This window comes from Bubalus kerabau, chromosome 3, assembly GCF_029407905.1.
Source record: "Bubalus kerabau isolate K-KA32 ecotype Philippines breed swamp buffalo chromosome 3, PCC_UOA_SB_1v2, whole genome shotgun sequence".
Taxonomy (NCBI): domain Eukaryota; kingdom Metazoa; phylum Chordata; class Mammalia; order Artiodactyla; family Bovidae; genus Bubalus; species Bubalus kerabau.
In genome coordinates this window covers 115,932,665-115,950,584 of record NC_073626.1, presented here as the reverse complement: position 1 = coordinate 115,950,584, position 17,920 = coordinate 115,932,665, and the positions used below count along the sequence as shown (strand labels likewise).

Sequence of the window (17,920 nt, the reverse complement as noted above, 5' to 3'; positions counted from 1 at the left end):
GAAAAAAACTTGCTTTATAGTAAGCTCCTGAAATCTAGAAGGAATCTATTTATTGACAAGACACTTACTTCTGCTGGGTCTTATCCTATTATCTAAGAATGAAAGAGTTCATGGTTTTCTGGTTTTAACAACAAAGCAGGCAAAATTTGTTTGGTTAGTCTCTGAATTGTTAAGTTCTTCATATTTCAAATATAAAATTGAATGGAATCTGTTCTTAGAGAACTTTCCTCAATTCCTCTGAACAGTTTTGAAATGTTTCTGTCACTTTCTTAATGATTCTACAGTTGTTTCTTCCTTTAGAGTTGCCTTAGCTGCTGTTTTATTTGGGGTTGCCATTAAAATATAGAGTGTCTCTGATTCCCAAAGTAAAAAACAACCAACTTCTTGTGGGAACTGATAATTTCAACGTGTTTGGAACCTAAACTCAATGCAACTCCTCCAACATAAAACATAGTTATTTAGGGGCTTTTACTTGTCATTCAGTTCATTTACCTTTATTTTCATACATGTATCAATTTTTTTCTTTCACTAGTTATAATAAAAGCCTTGTTGCAAGTAATAATGGCATTCATAAAAATATTTAGGACTTTATTTCTTTATCATTGTTGGTATTCAGTCACTCAGTCATGTTCAACTCTTTGCAGTCCCATAAACTGCAGCATGCCAGGCTTCCCTGTCCTTCACTGTCTCCTGGGGTTTGCTCAAACTCATGTCCATTGAGTCTATGATGCCATCCAACCATCTCATCCTCTATCACCTCCTTCTCCTCCTGCCTTCAGTCTTTCCCAGCATCAGGCAGGGTCTTTTCCAGTGAGTCAGCTCTTCACATCAGGTGACCAAATTATTGGAGCTTCAGCATCAGTCCTTCCAAAGAATATTCAGGGTTGATTTCCTTTAAGATATCATTAGTAGGGAGGAAAATGTTCAGTGCATCCAGTTCCTCTCAAGAAGAAACATGATGATCTTATCTGTTGGGGAGGGGAGCACTGAAAGTCATGTTTACTTTTATTAACTTGTTACTTTTTTGTGTAGGTTCCAAAAAACTTGAGAATTTCTTTGAATTCTTTTAAATACATATCTTGTGACTGCTAGAGCTGAAACAGTTGTTGTCTTTGTTCTATTTTTATAGTTCTGCTTTCTCTAAAAAAAAGCTATTCATGAGCTTTGTCCTTTTGTGCTCTGCAGGAACCAGCACCTATGACAGAAGATCTGCTCGAAGAGCAGTCGGAGGTTCTAGCTAAATTGGGCACATCGGCAGAAGGGGCTCACCTCCGAGCGCGCATGCAAAGTGCATGTCTGCTCTCAGATATGGAGTCTTTTAAGGTGGGTCACACTGTCAGAGCTCGGGAGTCTGTTTTGAGCTATTCTGGGATGAAGCTGTGAAAGTCACTCTGTAAAGTGGTGTGAAGGCCTGAATGTCTTTTTTTCATTAAATATTTTGATTTCATTAGTAGTTACAACACCCTGCCTCCATCCCCTAAAGGTCACAGTCAAGCTTGCTTCTTGAATTTAAAAAAGAAAAGAACAATCTTTGAATAATAGTCGAAAGTTGAGAATTGAATCATTTTATGTGTATTGGGCTGTCTTCTTCCATTGTGTCAGTCGATTTAATACAAGGCTTTTAGGAACCCCTTCAGATTTAACATAGGCTGGTTTGTTCAACAAACCTTTGATTGCCTACTTTGTGACTGGCACTGTGATTAGGTAATTAAGTATAATGTTTATCCTCAATTGTAGTCTGTTGAGGTTGTGGGAGGGGATATGTAAATAATTATTAAGTGATGAGTTCTCTTAGGAAATCAAGGTCAAAAGGTGACTGACTCTACTGAGTGGGAATCATGGAAAGTTTCTCAGAAGAGTCACCTTTTAGGGTGCGTAGGCATTTGCTACATGGAGAAGAATATTTTAGGCTTTAGATATAGGCCTGTATCTAGGACACAGAGGATTCAGAGAGTGGTGACACTTAAACCCAAGGATAAAAAGAGTCTTGTTGAATTACTTACTCTTGAAAGCAGAGGTACATCCACATACATTAAAAAGAAAACAGTGGGTAGTTCAGTGGGCCATAGGGCTTCCCTTTCCTGCTTCTGATTTTCTGAGCTGTCTTTCATGCTCAGACTTTCCTCCTTAGCCTACTGGTACCTGCGATGGCCTCCATCTCTTCATTCCATAGCCTCTCTTAGTGCTTCTTTTGTGCTATGTAGGCCAGCCTGAGTTTGGTATTTGAATGTAAACACTCCATGAAAACCTATGCCACTTGGATCTTGCCTGCTAACAAAGTTAAGTGACAGTAAAGGAGTTTTTTTATTCCCTGTTTTTTTAATTCCATTTTTTTGTTTACCCCATCATTCCTAAGAGAAGAAATCTTTAGTAAACCTCTTGAGCATTGCAAGTTTTCCTTAGAGATTAGAAAGATACAGAAAATCTCTGCATTTTGCTGTGAAACAAGAAAGAGATGTGTGGTTTTAAAACAGATAGTTGGTACAGTGGATAAAGAGAAGCCAGTTGACTGTCAGGGCCTGTGTTAAGTCAAAAAAGTAGAGAAGGGAATTGGCTTAGGGTTGTGCACAGTAGGAAGTACTGGCTCCATCGCAGCTGTTTTTTAACCCAGCCGTTACCTGCCTTCATGATCATCTGTCCCTATCCTACTAAAGTGTCCTGTAGAAGCATGTGCAGGAGGAACTCCCAATTGGAACTGTAAATGCTTTTTCCCATAGAAACATATCTGCCTCTCATGGTAAGGTGCTGTATAATTCCTTTAACACTGTGCTTCAATAAAACTGTGGTTCCCTAGACTCTCTTGGACTAACCTGGGCAATGTACAAGTCTTTTACAGTGTTTTAACCAGAAAATAGATTGTATGTCAAATAACCAACTTACACATCTGCCTGCCCCTATGTGGGAGTCAGATAACATATTTAAGGAAATACGTAGTCACTCTAAAATAGGTATGGTTCCCTTTCCCTTTTTGTATAGGGATGTACTGGGGCCATGGGACTTTCCCAGAGCTTTGGATAAACGCTGATATGTACCTGAGGCGCTTACACGGCCCAATTCCAGAAGGACAGGGCCTATTCTAGAGCATGCCCTTGGAGTAGATACCTGTAAGAGTAGAAAGAAGATAAGCCGTAGCTGAAGTGAATGTTGAGCCTCTCTTGCTGGCGCTGTGTACTGTCTGGTATAAGGACAGCCAGACAGAAGAATTCTAGTGTGAAAACTCTTCCTTTAATACATTCTGTAGTATAAGAGTTCAGTATTGATTTCTTTTTTAGGTTCACTCTCTTCACTCAAGGCCTGTCTCTCTATTTTCCTGAGATGCATTCATGTGGGTGTGGTGTTGCCTGGTTAATATCCAGTCTTATACATGAATTCTGAATCATGCAGTAATCTTGACCCATTACATTTCACAGCCATTGTTTGTTGCCATGATGCCATAGCTCTTAGAAGCTGATGTGGTTGACTGTCAGTTAAGAACCCTCCTCTGATTCCTCATCCCTTTGAGGGCTTCCTAAATTGGTGGGCATGAGTATACTGATAGCCAGTAAGCTCAATAAGGAGAAACTGGCATTTTTGTTCTTCAAGTTTAAGACTAACCATTCCTATCATGTTGGTTTTCATTTTTGTCTGAGGTTAATTTAAAAAAAAAGAAATTTAAAAGAAAGAAAATGACTTTCTGCTTAGCACTTTTTAGTAATGCCTACGTAGCTATTTCAGGCAATTAAATATACTATTCATAGCAGGATGAATATGTTGTGGTAGAGAATTATAACCAGAAAGGAATGTATTTAATGTGTGTACCCTTTGAGTACTATAGGAATGACATATATGCCCGTCCTTGCTGCTGCTGCTGCTAAGTCGCTTCAGTCGTGTCCGACTCTGTGCCGACCCCATGACGGCAGCCCACCATCTGCCCATGATAATCCCGCCGTCCCTGGGATTCTCCAGGCAAGAACACTGGAGTGGGTTGCCATTTCTTCCTCCAGTGCATGAAAGTGAAAAGTGAAAGTGAAGTCACTCAGTTGTGTCCGACTCTTAGCGACCCCATGGACTGCAGCCTACTAGGCTCCTCCATCCGTGGGATTTTCCAGGCAAGAACACTGGAGTGGGTTGCCACTGCCTTCTCCATGCCTGTCCTTAGTACTCTATTAATACATTACTGGGCTTCCTTGAGGCTCAGTGGTAAAGAATCTGCCTGCAATGCAGGAGACATGGGTTCGATCCCTGGATAAGGAAGATCCCCTGGAGAAGGAAATGGTAACCCACTCCAGTATTCTTGCTTGGGAAATCCCATGGATAGAGGAGCCTAATGGGCTACACAGTCCATGGGGTCACAAAGAGTCGAACACGACTAAACAACAACAATGGTACATTACTAGACACTTGTAAAAAGACCTCCATGTCTTATTACTCACACTATGAAACCTCTCTTATTCAGGCTTGGATGTAGAATTACTTAAAAAATTTTTGGCATGCATCATTGTTAATTCTAGAGAGTTATCCACTAAATAAAGCTTTAATTAGTTTGGTTTCAGAAGCCTGAAAAACAGTAACTTGAATTCCAATTCCTTAATAGCACAAAAGCAGTTTATGTGATGGTAATTTGTTATATAAGGCACAACAATTTGATGGCTGAATAGAACATTTTCGAGGTTAGCTGATGTTTATTGCAGTACCAGTATTGACTTATTGAGGGAAAAAAGCAAAAGTTTTCCATCATTGAGTTATTATTCTGATCATGTTGTGTATTATTTAATTTACTTGACTTGAGCTTATTGATGCTTTTCTAAGTATTGAGTAGTTATTACACTATAATTTTAAACTCACATATAACTTACAGTCTGAGATTTATTTTCACTTTACATCAGGTTTTTATTTCCAAATTCATCAAATGAAAATGTTTTCTTTTTCTATAAAATGGAGGCAGGAAAAACAAAGTACTTTGGTGCTTTAATATCTGATGTGATTTAATGGTGACATCCAAACTCAAGTCACGTACTAGATTTTGTGAAGATTAGTCTTTTTATGAAAATGAAAGTACGATTTTGAAAACAGGTTTATCGGTAACTGTTGATTTTTGATTCTGCTGAATTTTTTGTCTACTTTAGGCAGCTAATCCAGGTTGTTTTCTGGAAGATTTTGTGAGGTGGTATTCACCTCGGGATTATATTGAGGAGGAAGTGGTTGATGAAAAGGGCAACATGGTTCTGAAAGGAGAACTGAGTGCCCGAATGAAGATTCCAAGCAATATGTGGGTAGAGGCCTGGGAAACAGCTAAGCCAATTCCTGCTCGAAGGCAGAGGAGACTCTTTGATGACACACGGGAAGCAGAAAAGGTAACTTAGGTTTGGGTATCTAATGTGACTGCTAATTATTATTCTAATATTTAAAAAACTATGACAAGATACAAGAGCTTTGAACATACTTGAGAAACAAAGGTTTGAAATGTTATGAGCCTTTTATATATCTCGTATTCACATTTAAGGTTTTAGAACTGGTTACAAATAGGCCAAAGAATAAGACCTGCATATTTTACATAAAATGCTCATTCTTGGACCATCAGCATATGTCAAAGCCTTAAAAATGATCATGTCCTCTGACCTAGCAATTCTACTACCAAAAAAAATGTATTAAGGAAGTAATGAGAGAAATATATAAAGATCAATATGCAACAGTGATGTTCGAGAAGTTTTTTAGTGAAAAAATAGATACAACCAAAGTTTCAAAAAATAGAGCGTTGTTTAATAAATTATGGTATAATCATTTAGGATTATTATTATTCAAGAGCCACATGAATCCAAAAACCCCACAAAGAAATGAAACTACTGCTAATTTAACTTAGGATAGAAGTAGAAGGGAAAAAAAAAGCCATATCAAAAAGAATAAATTACATAGTACCCACAGAAGAATAGGTTCATATTTATATTTAATAAAAGGCATTGAGGAAGAGCATTAAAATAACCAAGAGAAAGAAAATGAGATAAAGGAGTAAAAGGAATTAGAGAGAAAGTAGTAAAACTGAAAGATAGGAAAAGTAGAAATAACACTCATTTTATCAGAGTCCTTGAAGCAGAAAAATCAAACACTGGAACAGAACTAAACACTTAAAATTGTAATCTAAGAAAACTTTCTGAAAATGAAATAAAATCTGAATTTACATATTAAAAATGCTCATTGGGTACAGGGGAAAATTGATTAGGTGTAGTGAACTCCAAATTTTATCACTGTAGTACTACTAGACCTTAAATATTAAAAAAAAAAAAATTCTCAGACCTTGCAGGCAAAACATGAAAATAATTTACAAGGGCAAGAGAATTAGACAGTTGTCAGATTTTTCAGTAGCACAGCAGTGTGGGGCAGAGTTTTCAAGAAATATAAGCAAAAAATACAAATTAAATATTTTACATTCCACCAAGATGTCCAAGTAATCAAGGCTATAAAAAAATGTTTTCTCCATGGTTTTGCACATATAACTGTATACATTAGGCCCTTCCTGAGAAATCCTCTATAGCTGACCTGTCCAGTAGAACTTTCTGCAGTGTTCAGAATGGTCATAGCTTCGCTGTACAAATTGTAGCCCCTGGCTACACATGGCTGTGATGAGCTCTTGAAATGTGACTAGTAGCATAGGAACTGAATTTTTAAATGGCTCTCTGTAGCAGGTGGCTGCCTTATTGAACAGCATAGTAGAGAAGAATAAATTTAACCAAGAGGATGACTAGGGAAACTGGCAAATGGCTAACGGTGAGCATTTCATTTCTTTAATTTTAGAGCTAAAACTAAAACTAGATGGGGTCATGGGTAGAAGAAGAATATGTAAAAATTGTATATTAGGGCAAAATAGAATGCATCTAAAAAAGTTGGGATGGAAAAAGAGGAAGAGGAAAGTAGAATGCAGTCATTGACTGTTATATAGATAACAGGTAGTAATCAAAGGATACTATTTAAAATTATCAGACCATAGTTTTATAAAGGAAAGATATAAAGATACAAAATTCATAAAATAAAGATATAAAAGAAGGGCAGCAGAAAAAGGTAATATCACAAGAATGAAAATATGAACCTTCCTAAGTACAATGGAAAAATTATTCACAAACAAAGAACACACACCAAATAGAGTAACACACATTATAAAGATCATACTGCATACAGAGTAATTGCAAAGTAAGATAGTCTTATAAAACCCATGTCTGTGCTGTAAACAAGGTATTCTGTGACTCAAAAAGACTACAAAATAAACAGTGGACAGAGATTTACCAGAAAACATTAAGAACGCAGGGGTTATCATCCGGATGCCAAATAAAACAGAATCAAAGCAGAAAAGCATTACAAGAGATACATAAGGATGCTTTACAGTCTAAAAGTGATATTTCACAATGAGAATATACAGTTGTCAATGTTTATGCACTGGCTAATGTAATCATTTGTATAAAACAGAAATCATGGGAGATGCGAGGAGAAATAGATCAAAACACACTAGTAGCAGAGTACTTTTAACACACTCCCAGTGTGCAAGACAGTCAAGTAGACAAAACTAAACAAGATCATCAATAAGGTTGATCTTTTAGATACATTGTAAATACTATATCTTGATAATAAAAACGGTACTTCCTTTTCAAATGCACATGGAACATTCACCAAAACAGATAGTATGTTAGGGCGCAAAGAAAACATCAGTGGGTTTCATAATGGAAATAACACCAATACTCTGATTGCTGCAATAAAATTAAGGATAATGGGTTAGATTAAAAGTATTTGATCAGTGTTAATTACATTCTTAATTTTAGGAGATACAGATACTTGGAGATAGAGGGATATCCTGTATGGAACTTGATCTCAAATTATTTAGAAAAACAATGTTTATATGTATATATTGTATGGACCTAGAGAGGAGGAGAGTTACATGTGATAAAAAAAAAAGAGAGATGAGGTAAAAGGAGATGAGTGCAGACAAAGGATGTACAAATATTTTCTATTCTTGGAAATTTGTTTTTCTGTAAGTTAAGGAAAACAACATTTGTAATAGTGTTAACAAAAATTTTCAATAGTGGGAACTCTTATTACTCTATATAAGAATGAAAATCTGTTTAAATACTTAGTAAAATAATTTGGAATATGATTTCAGTATTTGAAAAATAATAATTTGGCATTGTTTGTTTTTAGATAGATACCCTGAAGAAATTCCTCTACATGTATGCCACAAACTTATGAAATAATATGAGAGAAATATTATTTTAATAGCAAAAAATGGAGGGGTGCATTTTAATATATCAAGTTATATATAGCATGTATTAATATCTATGCATCTCAGAAACAATGCTGAATGAAAAACAGGTCACTGAGGGGCATAACTAGAAACAATCTGTTTATACAAAGATTAAAACCAGGCAAAACTAAACAACACATTGTTTAGGGCTATGTACATATGTGAGATAGCTATGAAGAAAAAGGAATGACCAGTAGTTACTTGAGTGGTGGCGTGCATGAGCAAGGGAGTCTTGATCAAGGCGAGCACGAGGAGCACTTGGAAGGTCCCAGTATCTTCTGTTTCTTAAGCTGATGGGTGTATAAACAAGTGTTTGTGTTTTCTGTATACAAAATACTCTGCTATGTGTATTTTAAAAACATTTTTTTAATTTTAAAAATATTTCAAAACATGAAGCCCTTCTAGGCAAATAAAAATTTTTTTTAATATTATTTATTTATTTATGTCTGTGCTCAGTCTTCCTTGCTTCAGTGTGCTTTCTCTAGTTGCAGAGTGTGAGGGCTACTCTCCAGTTGCGTGAGGGCTTCTCTTGTTGTGGAGCACAGGCTCTAGGCATGCAGGCTTCAGTAGTTGTGGAGCATGGGCTTAGTTGCTCTGCATCATGTGAGATCTTCCTGGACCAGAGATAGGACCTGTGTGCCCTGCAATGGCAGACAGATTCCTAACCACTGAACCATCAGGGAAGTCCCAAGACAAATAATTCTAAATCATAAATCATTAAATGACCAAAGCAAGTTTTGAAATTGTGTGTATTATGAGCTTTTGTTAAGAAATTGTATACACATGTGTATCTTTGTGTTTAAATAGGCATAGAAATAAGCCTGAGAAGATAAACACAAAACTGTGTTGTTCCTTAGGATGTAGGATTTCTAGAGAACTTCTGCATTATACTTCTTTGATTGTTTACTTTGAGATCTGTGAGCATTTTTCAGCCACAATGATACTATACTTCTTTTGTCTTTACTGCTGTTGAATAAAGAGCTTAAAGGTAGGGACCATGTGCTACACATGCCTTCCTGTGTGTCTTTTTAATCAGAAAAATAATAAATCTTCATTTTGGAGAAAACAATAAAATGAAACAAAATACTTAGAGGAACATTGCTAGCAATGTTTAGAAATCCTAAGTGAGGAAAGCAGGTTACAAAACAGTATTTTACATGCCTAATATTAGCTTACTTAGGTGGCACTAGTGGTTAAAAAAAAAAAAACAAACCCTGCTGATGCAGGAGACATAAGAGACATGGGTTCTATCCCTGTGGGAAGATCCCTTGGAGGAGGGCATGGAAACCCTCTCCAATATTCTTGCCTGGAGAATCGCATGGACAGAGGACCCTGCTGGGCTACAGTCCATAGGGTCACATAGAGTCAGACATGACTGAAGCGACTTAATACACATGCAAATATATGATGTATATTCAAAATCTTGAAAAATCCTGCAGTGAAAATGCTCCACCATTAACAGTTGTTATCTCAAGGTGGTATAATTTGCGGTTGATTTTAGTGTTCTCTCTGTATCAAGAAAAAAACATTATGAGAGTATTCACCATTATTAAGGGCTGAAGTTCTTAGCTCTTTCCAGTAACATTATTCTTACCTTTGGGAGTAGCAGCTACTTACCTGAAGGAGTAGGATAGGTACTGAGAGAAGAGAGCTCTTCTCTACTCTTGTTACAGGTATGAATTCAGGGGAGAGAGATCTTCTGTAAATGGCTGCTGCCTTCTTTGGCAGCTGTCTTGATCATTTATCTGACTTTGTGTCTCCTTCAGGTACTGCACTATCTGGCAGTCCAGAAGCCTGCAGACCTTGCTCGGCACCTGTTACCCTGTGTAATCCATGCAGCTGTACTCAAGGTAAAGGAAGAAGGTAAATGTCTTATTTGATTAGTCATTAGTTCATTTCCAAAATGAAGGTAGACTTTGCCTAACTTCTCCAATGATGGCTTTGATCTTTTTAAAAACAGAAAGTCTAGAAAACATTTCTTCAGTGAAGAAGATTATAAAGCAGATAATATCCCATTCCAGTAAAGTTTTGCACTTCCCCAATCCGGAAGACAAGAAATTGGAAGTAAGTCTGATCTTGTCAAATGTTCTTCCCAGTTGGCAGTAATTTTTAAAAAAATACATTTTTAAAATGCTTTGCTTTCTTTTGCCTGTTTCCAATGTATGCTTCTCCTCTTTTGCACTGTTAGGAAATCATCCATCAAATTACTAATGTAGAAGCTATAATTGCCAGAGCCCGCTCACTGAAAGCCAAGTTTGGAACTGAGAAATGTGAACAAGAAGAGGAAAAGGAAGATCTTGAAAGGTAATTGCTATCTGACTAACTCATCTTTGTCTCCCGTAGGAAAAGCCACCACTTTCTTTAGAAAATTTTCAGAGTGTTGAGATTCCTTTGTAGTGCTCCCATATTATTTGTAACAAGCGTTGGTTAGAGACAGAGAAATGTTTGTTTATTATAGGATTGACCTCTCTTGTATTTGTGAGTATTTGTCACTTGTTTCCATTCCTCCCACTTTAAGAATGAAGTCTTCCAAGTCTTCTAGGAATGTCCTTGTTTGCTCTTGGAGCAGTTGCCTCTGGAGGAACTGGCTGTTCATATTCACTCTTGTTACTGGAAACTTTGCTTCCCACTCTCACTGTTCTTAACTACAGGCAGACGTGTTCTGAAACTATTTCTGCTCAACATTCTACTTACCAGTTCTAAACAAGAGTTGTGATAGCAAATGTGCATATCCTCTGTCCCTTGTGAATATGTTTTGAAAGAGTGACCAGATGGCCTTCCCAGGATGAGGCAAATGACGGGGTCAGTCTTTTCCTCCTTCTGAGATTTGGACCATTTCAAAGGGGGGCTGTCAGCACACAGCCTCTGTCCATTTTTGCCCGAGATACTTGAAAGGATGATGTTGTTTTAATAGATGAGAAAGTGTTTCCAGATTAGCTACTTCAGTGGGTTGAATTTGTTATAACTAAAATTTGCATCAGCCTTTCCAAGAGAAATAGCGTTATTGATGTTAAATAATTAATATTATATGACAAGGCATTTGCTACAGCTTTTAACAAGTTCTTGTTTGAATATTATGTCTTTTGTTGGGTGAAATTTTCTCCCAGCCTTCTTTGCTCTTGAATATTCCTTCCTTTTAAATGAGGAGAATACACTCTAATCAAAGGAAGTTTCTAAAATAGTAGTTCGAGTTAGCGAGCAGGTGGTGCGAGCTTGGTAGCTCTGTGTCTTCGACTCTCTTAGTTCCACCATACGTTGTCTGTGGTATACTTGGAAGATGAATGCTTCCAGCACATAATGGCACAGTTTACAATTGAGACTGTGCCCAGCAAAGCATATTTGAAGTGCATGTGTGTGTGTGCGTGCCTGCGCATGCGCGCGCGCGCACACACACACACACACACCTCTTAAAAGAACAAAAATGAAAAACAAGGATCATTGGCTTTGCTGTCTAAATTAAATGTGGTTTTTGTTGTTAAAAACATTAAAAAAAAAAATCTTCCTTAGTATAACATTGTCTAAGCTTTTAGTCTGAAAGAAATAGACTATTTCATCTCACACTTGGACAGAGATGGGCTTTTTGAAAAAATTTATAAAAAGAGTTGAAAGGCATGAAGGTTGTCATTTGAGTTGATTTTAATTCCAAATGTTGATCTATCCTGTTAAATTTTCATTCCAGCCTTGATGTAGGGTTCACCAGTATGATTTTGAGGGTTTGTCCCCAAAATGAATCAGGGAGGACTGACCCAATGTGAACTGAGCAGCTCCTTTTCCATCCTTTCCTTTCCTCTTTCTCCCAGGTTTGTGAGTTGCCTTCTGGAGCAACCCGAGGTGTTAGTCGTCGGTGCAGGCCGAGGACACGCTGGCAGGATCATTCACAAGCTGTTTGTGAATGCTCAGAGGGTATGTGAGATTCCTTCTTGACTGTGTCATGCTCTCTCCAGGCCTCTGCTCAGTAAGGTACTGTTTTGATTCCCACACATGAAGCTGCTAAAAGCACTGGATTCGAACATTGAAGAAATAAAGACTCTCAGCAGTGACTTCTTAGTCTTTAAAATCCATCTGCTCTTTTACACATTTAAATAAAATGATAAGTTTATTTCTGAAATTTGTACCTAAGTTTCAGAAGTTAGAATGGTCTGAAATTCCTTGTTAAAGAATCTGATAGAGACTTGGTTAGCAATGACCAGTGCAGTGGTGTGGAAAAAATGTTTACTGCTGTCAAATTAGAATAGAGTTTAGTTTTACCAGTTTTAAACTCCATGTACTGCAAGTGGATTCACAACTTAGCTTGTGAAATTGCAAATCTTAACTGTTTTTATAACGGTGAAAAGATATAACTTCAAAGTTTTCCTCAGAAAGAAGAGCAAGATTCAGATTTTTAGGACAGTGGAAACAGTCTTCAGCATAGGAAAAAAAGCCCAATTTGAAAACTTTTCTGTCATTACCTTTATTGATGAAAGGAAGTGCTTAAAAATTATATAGTACCTTCTGACATTCTAAACTATTAAGATTTGAATTTTTTATGAGGTTGGTATTAGTTATACTCTATGTTGACTCCTTCTGTACAAATGTTTACTGGTTGTTTACTGGTTAAGAGGTGCTGGCTTTTTGCACATGAGTCTCACATTAGGACTTCTTAAAGATTCTGATAAAAGTATTTTGAAGCATAGTAAATACAGGGTGCCCTTATGCAGTACTGTGAGGTCACTTAGAATGGCCCAGTTTTGGATGTGTAATTTTCACAGTCAAATAGGGAAAAGGATTTTCATGGGTTTACCCGTGAAAAAGAAAGTTGATAACCTCCTTTGAGTCAGTCTGGAGTGTATCTAGTTACTATATTCAGAATCATAACCAGACACGTTCATCTGAATTTTTAGCAAGAACTGAAAGCTGAGATTATTTATGGGATGGCAAACTAAATTTAAGGATTTCAAGTTAAAAACCAAGTATTTCCTTACAAAGTTCTAGAAAACAATAGATACTTACTTCGATTTATTATGTTTCTGACTCTGGCATGAAACAAGAATCAGGTTTGTTTTCACATCCTGTAGTATCTTTGTCAGTTTACTAGCCAGAGCCTTACAAATATATTTCCTTGTTAACACCAATGTGAATTTTCCTCATACTGCAAAAATTCTTTTCTTAATGTTTAAAACTTGTTTGTTAAGAAGATTTAAAAATCTAAAGTATTTAGATTTTTAATGCTAAGAGTAGAACACTCTCATTGTTTTAAATAGTTAAGCAAAATTATTTTCCCCAATATGGAGATAATCATTTCCCCCAAGATTGTAAGCAGACTCTTACTGTTGTAAAAATTTGGATAATACAGAGAATTATAAAGAAAAATTAATGACCCTAAAAAAATTAATCACATTAATCTCACTACCCACTGATGATCACTGTCAACATTTAACATCTAGTATATTCAAATATATGTAAATTTTACAATATAGGATTATATTATTCTTATTTTCCATCTAATGTGATTATTTTTTTCATGGGTAAATATAGGACTATATCATCTTTTCACTGGGCTCATTGTATAGCTAATCTCCTTTAATGGATACTGAAATTGTACATTTATCCCACGTTATGTAATTTTCAAATATTTCAAGCTTTCAGACCTTGTAGTGAATGTTTTTTACAGATTCAACAGACTATAATCCATATAACAAGGACCTGGTTGGTCTGTTTTTAAACTCGGCTCTTAAATATCTGGGTAATTAATGGAAACAATTCAGGTTTACTCATGTAATTTTTCATAATTAACTGATACTTTATATCAATTCTACTATTAAATCAAGATTTTAACATTTTTAAAGTTATAAAATTTTACTGAAAATTTTTTATACCATAATTTTACATATTTCAAACTTTTCCTTAATATTAAATTTTAATAAACTTTCATCATGATTACATTTATCATTGTTATATCCATATTTAAATAGAATTCTGCAAACAAATCACTGATTGGATTTTGCTTTGGTCGTGCTAAATTAAGTCAGACATCTAGTCTTAAATTCATTGGATTATCTATTTTCAAGCCATGGGTACTTTGTTTTAGTATTTTTAATCTTGTGAAAGAGCTAGGCTTTTGCTAAACATGTCCTCATTAAGTGACATTCTGTACGTTGCCTGTTGAGCCATCAGATGCATGAGTAGTGGGATTTGTCTGCTCAGCTGGATGGCTAGGTGTGTTGTATGTGGTGTTTTTTTTGTCTTGATATTCTTTTTGATAGGATCATGTTCCTTAATGTAGTGCATGCTGTCTCTGAAATAATCTTGAAATCTCTTGTCTAGCTCTTTTTAAACCATCTTGCTTGTTTTCCTTTCATCACTGTTTCTTTTCTCACCCTTCCTCAAGCTGACTGAGTCTTCTGATGAGGTAACAAAATAGCCTTTGTCCCTTGTAGTTTCTTGTTCCTTCCCATTTCTCTAACTTCATAAGGTCATTAAGACTAACCAACCTCCTCTTCAACAGTCTGGGTTTGGCGTACCTTTCTTGCTGGTGTTTAACATTACATTTCATATTTCCATTGCCAAAACAACTTTTTTCCCGAAATTAATAGTATCGTGAAAGAAATACAGTGATTAGAGTTAAAATAAAAGCTCTTGTTGAATGTATATTTTATGCAATTTTAATGAAAAAATAGATGCCTTTAATATTGAGAACTTCTCTTTTGTGGCCACTGCTACATTTCACGGATCTCTGTCACTTTTGCATCACATTAATCATCCAGCAAACAAATCAGTGTTCCCAGTTTTAATTTGACAAGTGAAAAGAATTGAAAGAATTGATAAATATCATCTTTCCAGACTCTGGAGAGCAGCAGTTCCTTACTGGACTGAGGACAGCAGACTTGGACTTTGGTCGTTGCTAGAAGATTTGTATAGAAACCAGAACAGCTCCATTTTCCCTCTTCATCAGATGTCTGAATATGGCCCTCACTTTCCACAGCAGATTGCTTGGCTGTCATTATCCTCTGTCTCTGTCACCAATTTATTTGTAATTTCTGGCTGCTCACGTAGTGTTTCAAGCTTCTTCCATTTTCTGTGTTGTGATTTTTGAGCAATCATAACATAATCAATAGCATTACTGAGTAATGTAGAACATTTTTTCGTATTTATCATGCTTATTCATCTGTCCTTCAGAATGATCTAAGTTTAGCATTCAACTAGCTCTTGAATTTAGCATGTGATTCTCTTCAAGGCTGCAACCATGACTCCAGCAGAGGAGGAACTGAAGAGGATGGGCCCCCCAGAAGAGAAGAGGCAGAACTTGGCGGCAGACTTCCCTCCGCCCGCGGGCCGGGAACTCATTTTGCGCACAGCCGTGCCCCGCCCTGCTCCTTACTCCCGGGCTCTGCCTCAGCGCATGTACAGTGTTCTTACCAAAGAGGATTTCAGACTTGCAGGTGCCTTTTCATCAGATACCTCCTTCTTCTAGCTCTTCTTGAGTCCCTTCACTTGTGGCTTCGGAGACAGTGCTGACCCCTTCTGTGGGAAGGAAGCTGTGTCAGTCAGAACCTGAGAGGCTGTGAAGAGGACCTGTCCTGTTCAGTGATCGAGTCATACCAGCATCTGAGAGACTTTCTGATGGGCTCCGTAGGATCTTGGTGGGAGCAGAGGAATGGGCTTCAGCTCTTGAAAGATTTCTGCTCCAAAGAGATTGCCCTTGTTGGGGAGCGGGGGCAGGGAGGAGACAGCAGCAGTTCTCTGTACTCTCCCTCAGGATTGCATTCATTTCTTCTCTATGACTATCCCATAGGCTGTTGCCCTGCATTCATAGTCTCTATAACCACTTATGTTTATTAGTATCAAGTATGCAAAATGGAGTGGAGTATCTGTTAACCCAGATTTCCAGATATTTTGGTAGTAGCTTCTACTCCCAGAATCTGTGTTTTTAGAATCCTAAATGACATTCTGTTTATTCAGTCACCTGGTGGCAATCTTTATTGCACTAATTAACTTTTGATGAGCATTTTGAATATTCTAGGAGAAAGCCTGAAATTTCACCCAGTCTGTGTTTTTCCATGTAACTGTGACTTAAATGTATTCCTTCTGATTAAAAAAAAAGTATATATTAAATGTCACTGCAAATTAGTTTTATATATCTCTTGTAAGGTTTGTTTGTCTGACTTGTTTTGCCTTCAGTGGGCTTCCGTGGTGGCTCAGTGGTAAAGAATCCGCTTGCCAAGGCAGGACACGCGGTTTCAATCCCTGGGTCAGGAAGGTCCCCTGGAGAAGGAAATGGCAACCTACTCAAATATTCTTGCTTGGTGGGCTGCAGTCCTTGGGGTCGCAAAAGAGTTGGACACAACTTAGCGACTAAACAACGACAACAAGCCCTGTAAGATACCACCATGCGGGTTGTTGTTCTCTTTCTTGCTGTACAGCATGCATTCCTTTTTTTGTAGTTACTGGATGGATACTGTATTTAATGAAGTAGAGATGAGCACATGCTAAAAATATAGCCTCTGTATATAGAGATTATCATGCAGTTAGTATAATTTGGCATATGTGCTAATATAATGAATAGAAGATAACTTCAGTGAATTATTTTGCTTTTGTATTTTACTTAAAATGAAGATAATTGATGGGGGATATGTGACACCCAGCGTAAGGATAATAGCAACATATTTCTAGTTACGTGATGATCAAGATTTATCAAGTCTGTGTTGCTAAAATGGCCTCTGTTCAGTAATCTTAAATCTATTTTTAGGCCTAAAATTCCCACCTTAAAGTTAAAAATGATTATACTGAAGCATAGATCTTGGCTTTGTAACTTAAAAGAATTAATACAACTCTGTAAGCCCTGTTACATTATTTTGTAAAAACAAATGTAAATGTGTGTACATACATGTATATATAAGCATATATGTATGTATGTATGTATGAAGTGTGGGAGACCCTGATTGATTACCTCTGGCCTTCACAGCACTTTACTCTGAGATACTGGTCTTTGCTGCTGGGTGAACCACATACTACAGGCCCGAGGACTGAGCGCAGTACCAAGTATTAATGGAAAGCTTGTCTTTCAAGGACAGAGTTTGTCTGCTTTATAATGAGAAAGTTAACAACAAAGAAAACATTTTTCAAAGTGGTTGGACTTCAGAAAGGCTTCGTGAATCTAATAAAAGGGAAGGTATTGTTCTCTGGCTAATTTTCTCTTCTTTTCACCCCTCCATTGACCATTTTGTTCTTAGTTAGTTTTATGCTGGTCTCAGATTTTCCTAAATAATTGCAGCCTTCTGAGTCTTGGCAAAGATCTCAAGAACACATTGTGCCTTTTTTAATGGCAGTTATTCCATTTTACTTTTACTGTATTTATATGTTGTTTATTTTAAAATATTTTAAAGTACCTACTTCATATCAGGTACTGTACTAGGCAATGAAGATAAAACAGAAACCAAACATACTCCCTCCCTATCAGTGACCTTCCTGTCAGGTAGGCTGTGGTTACATTGCCAGAAATGGAGAGTGCATTCAACTCAGTAGTATGAAATGAGGTCCAGGGTTTGTCATAGTAATTCATTGATTTGTTGTTAATGGAGACTAATACATGCAGTAATAGTGAATATAAGGGGTTATGGGAGAGAGTTTTTATTCAGGCTGTAGGGATCAGGAAAATCTTCCTAGAGATGATTTTTAGAT

At 36.8% G+C, this 17,920-nt stretch overlaps 1 protein-coding gene across 1 annotated transcript in view; it reads left to right on the top strand.

The window, feature by feature from the left end:
- RAB3GAP1 (RAB3 GTPase activating protein catalytic subunit 1) overlaps positions 1-17,424 on the top strand; it is a 219,026-nt gene extending 201,602 nt beyond the window's left edge. The window contains exons 19-25 of the mRNA XM_055572747.1: positions 1,186-1,323; positions 5,106-5,333; positions 10,030-10,126; positions 10,224-10,327; positions 10,452-10,567; positions 12,064-12,166; positions 15,477-17,424. Of these exons, the coding sequence (XP_055428722.1) occupies positions 1,186-1,323; positions 5,106-5,333; positions 10,030-10,126; positions 10,224-10,327; positions 10,452-10,567; positions 12,064-12,166; positions 15,477-15,713 (1,023 nt within the window). The 3' untranslated portion in view covers positions 15,714-17,424. The remainder of the gene's footprint in view (positions 1-1,185; positions 1,324-5,105; positions 5,334-10,029; positions 10,127-10,223; positions 10,328-10,451; positions 10,568-12,063; positions 12,167-15,476) is intronic.
- Positions 17,425-17,920: the final 496 nt, after the last annotated feature.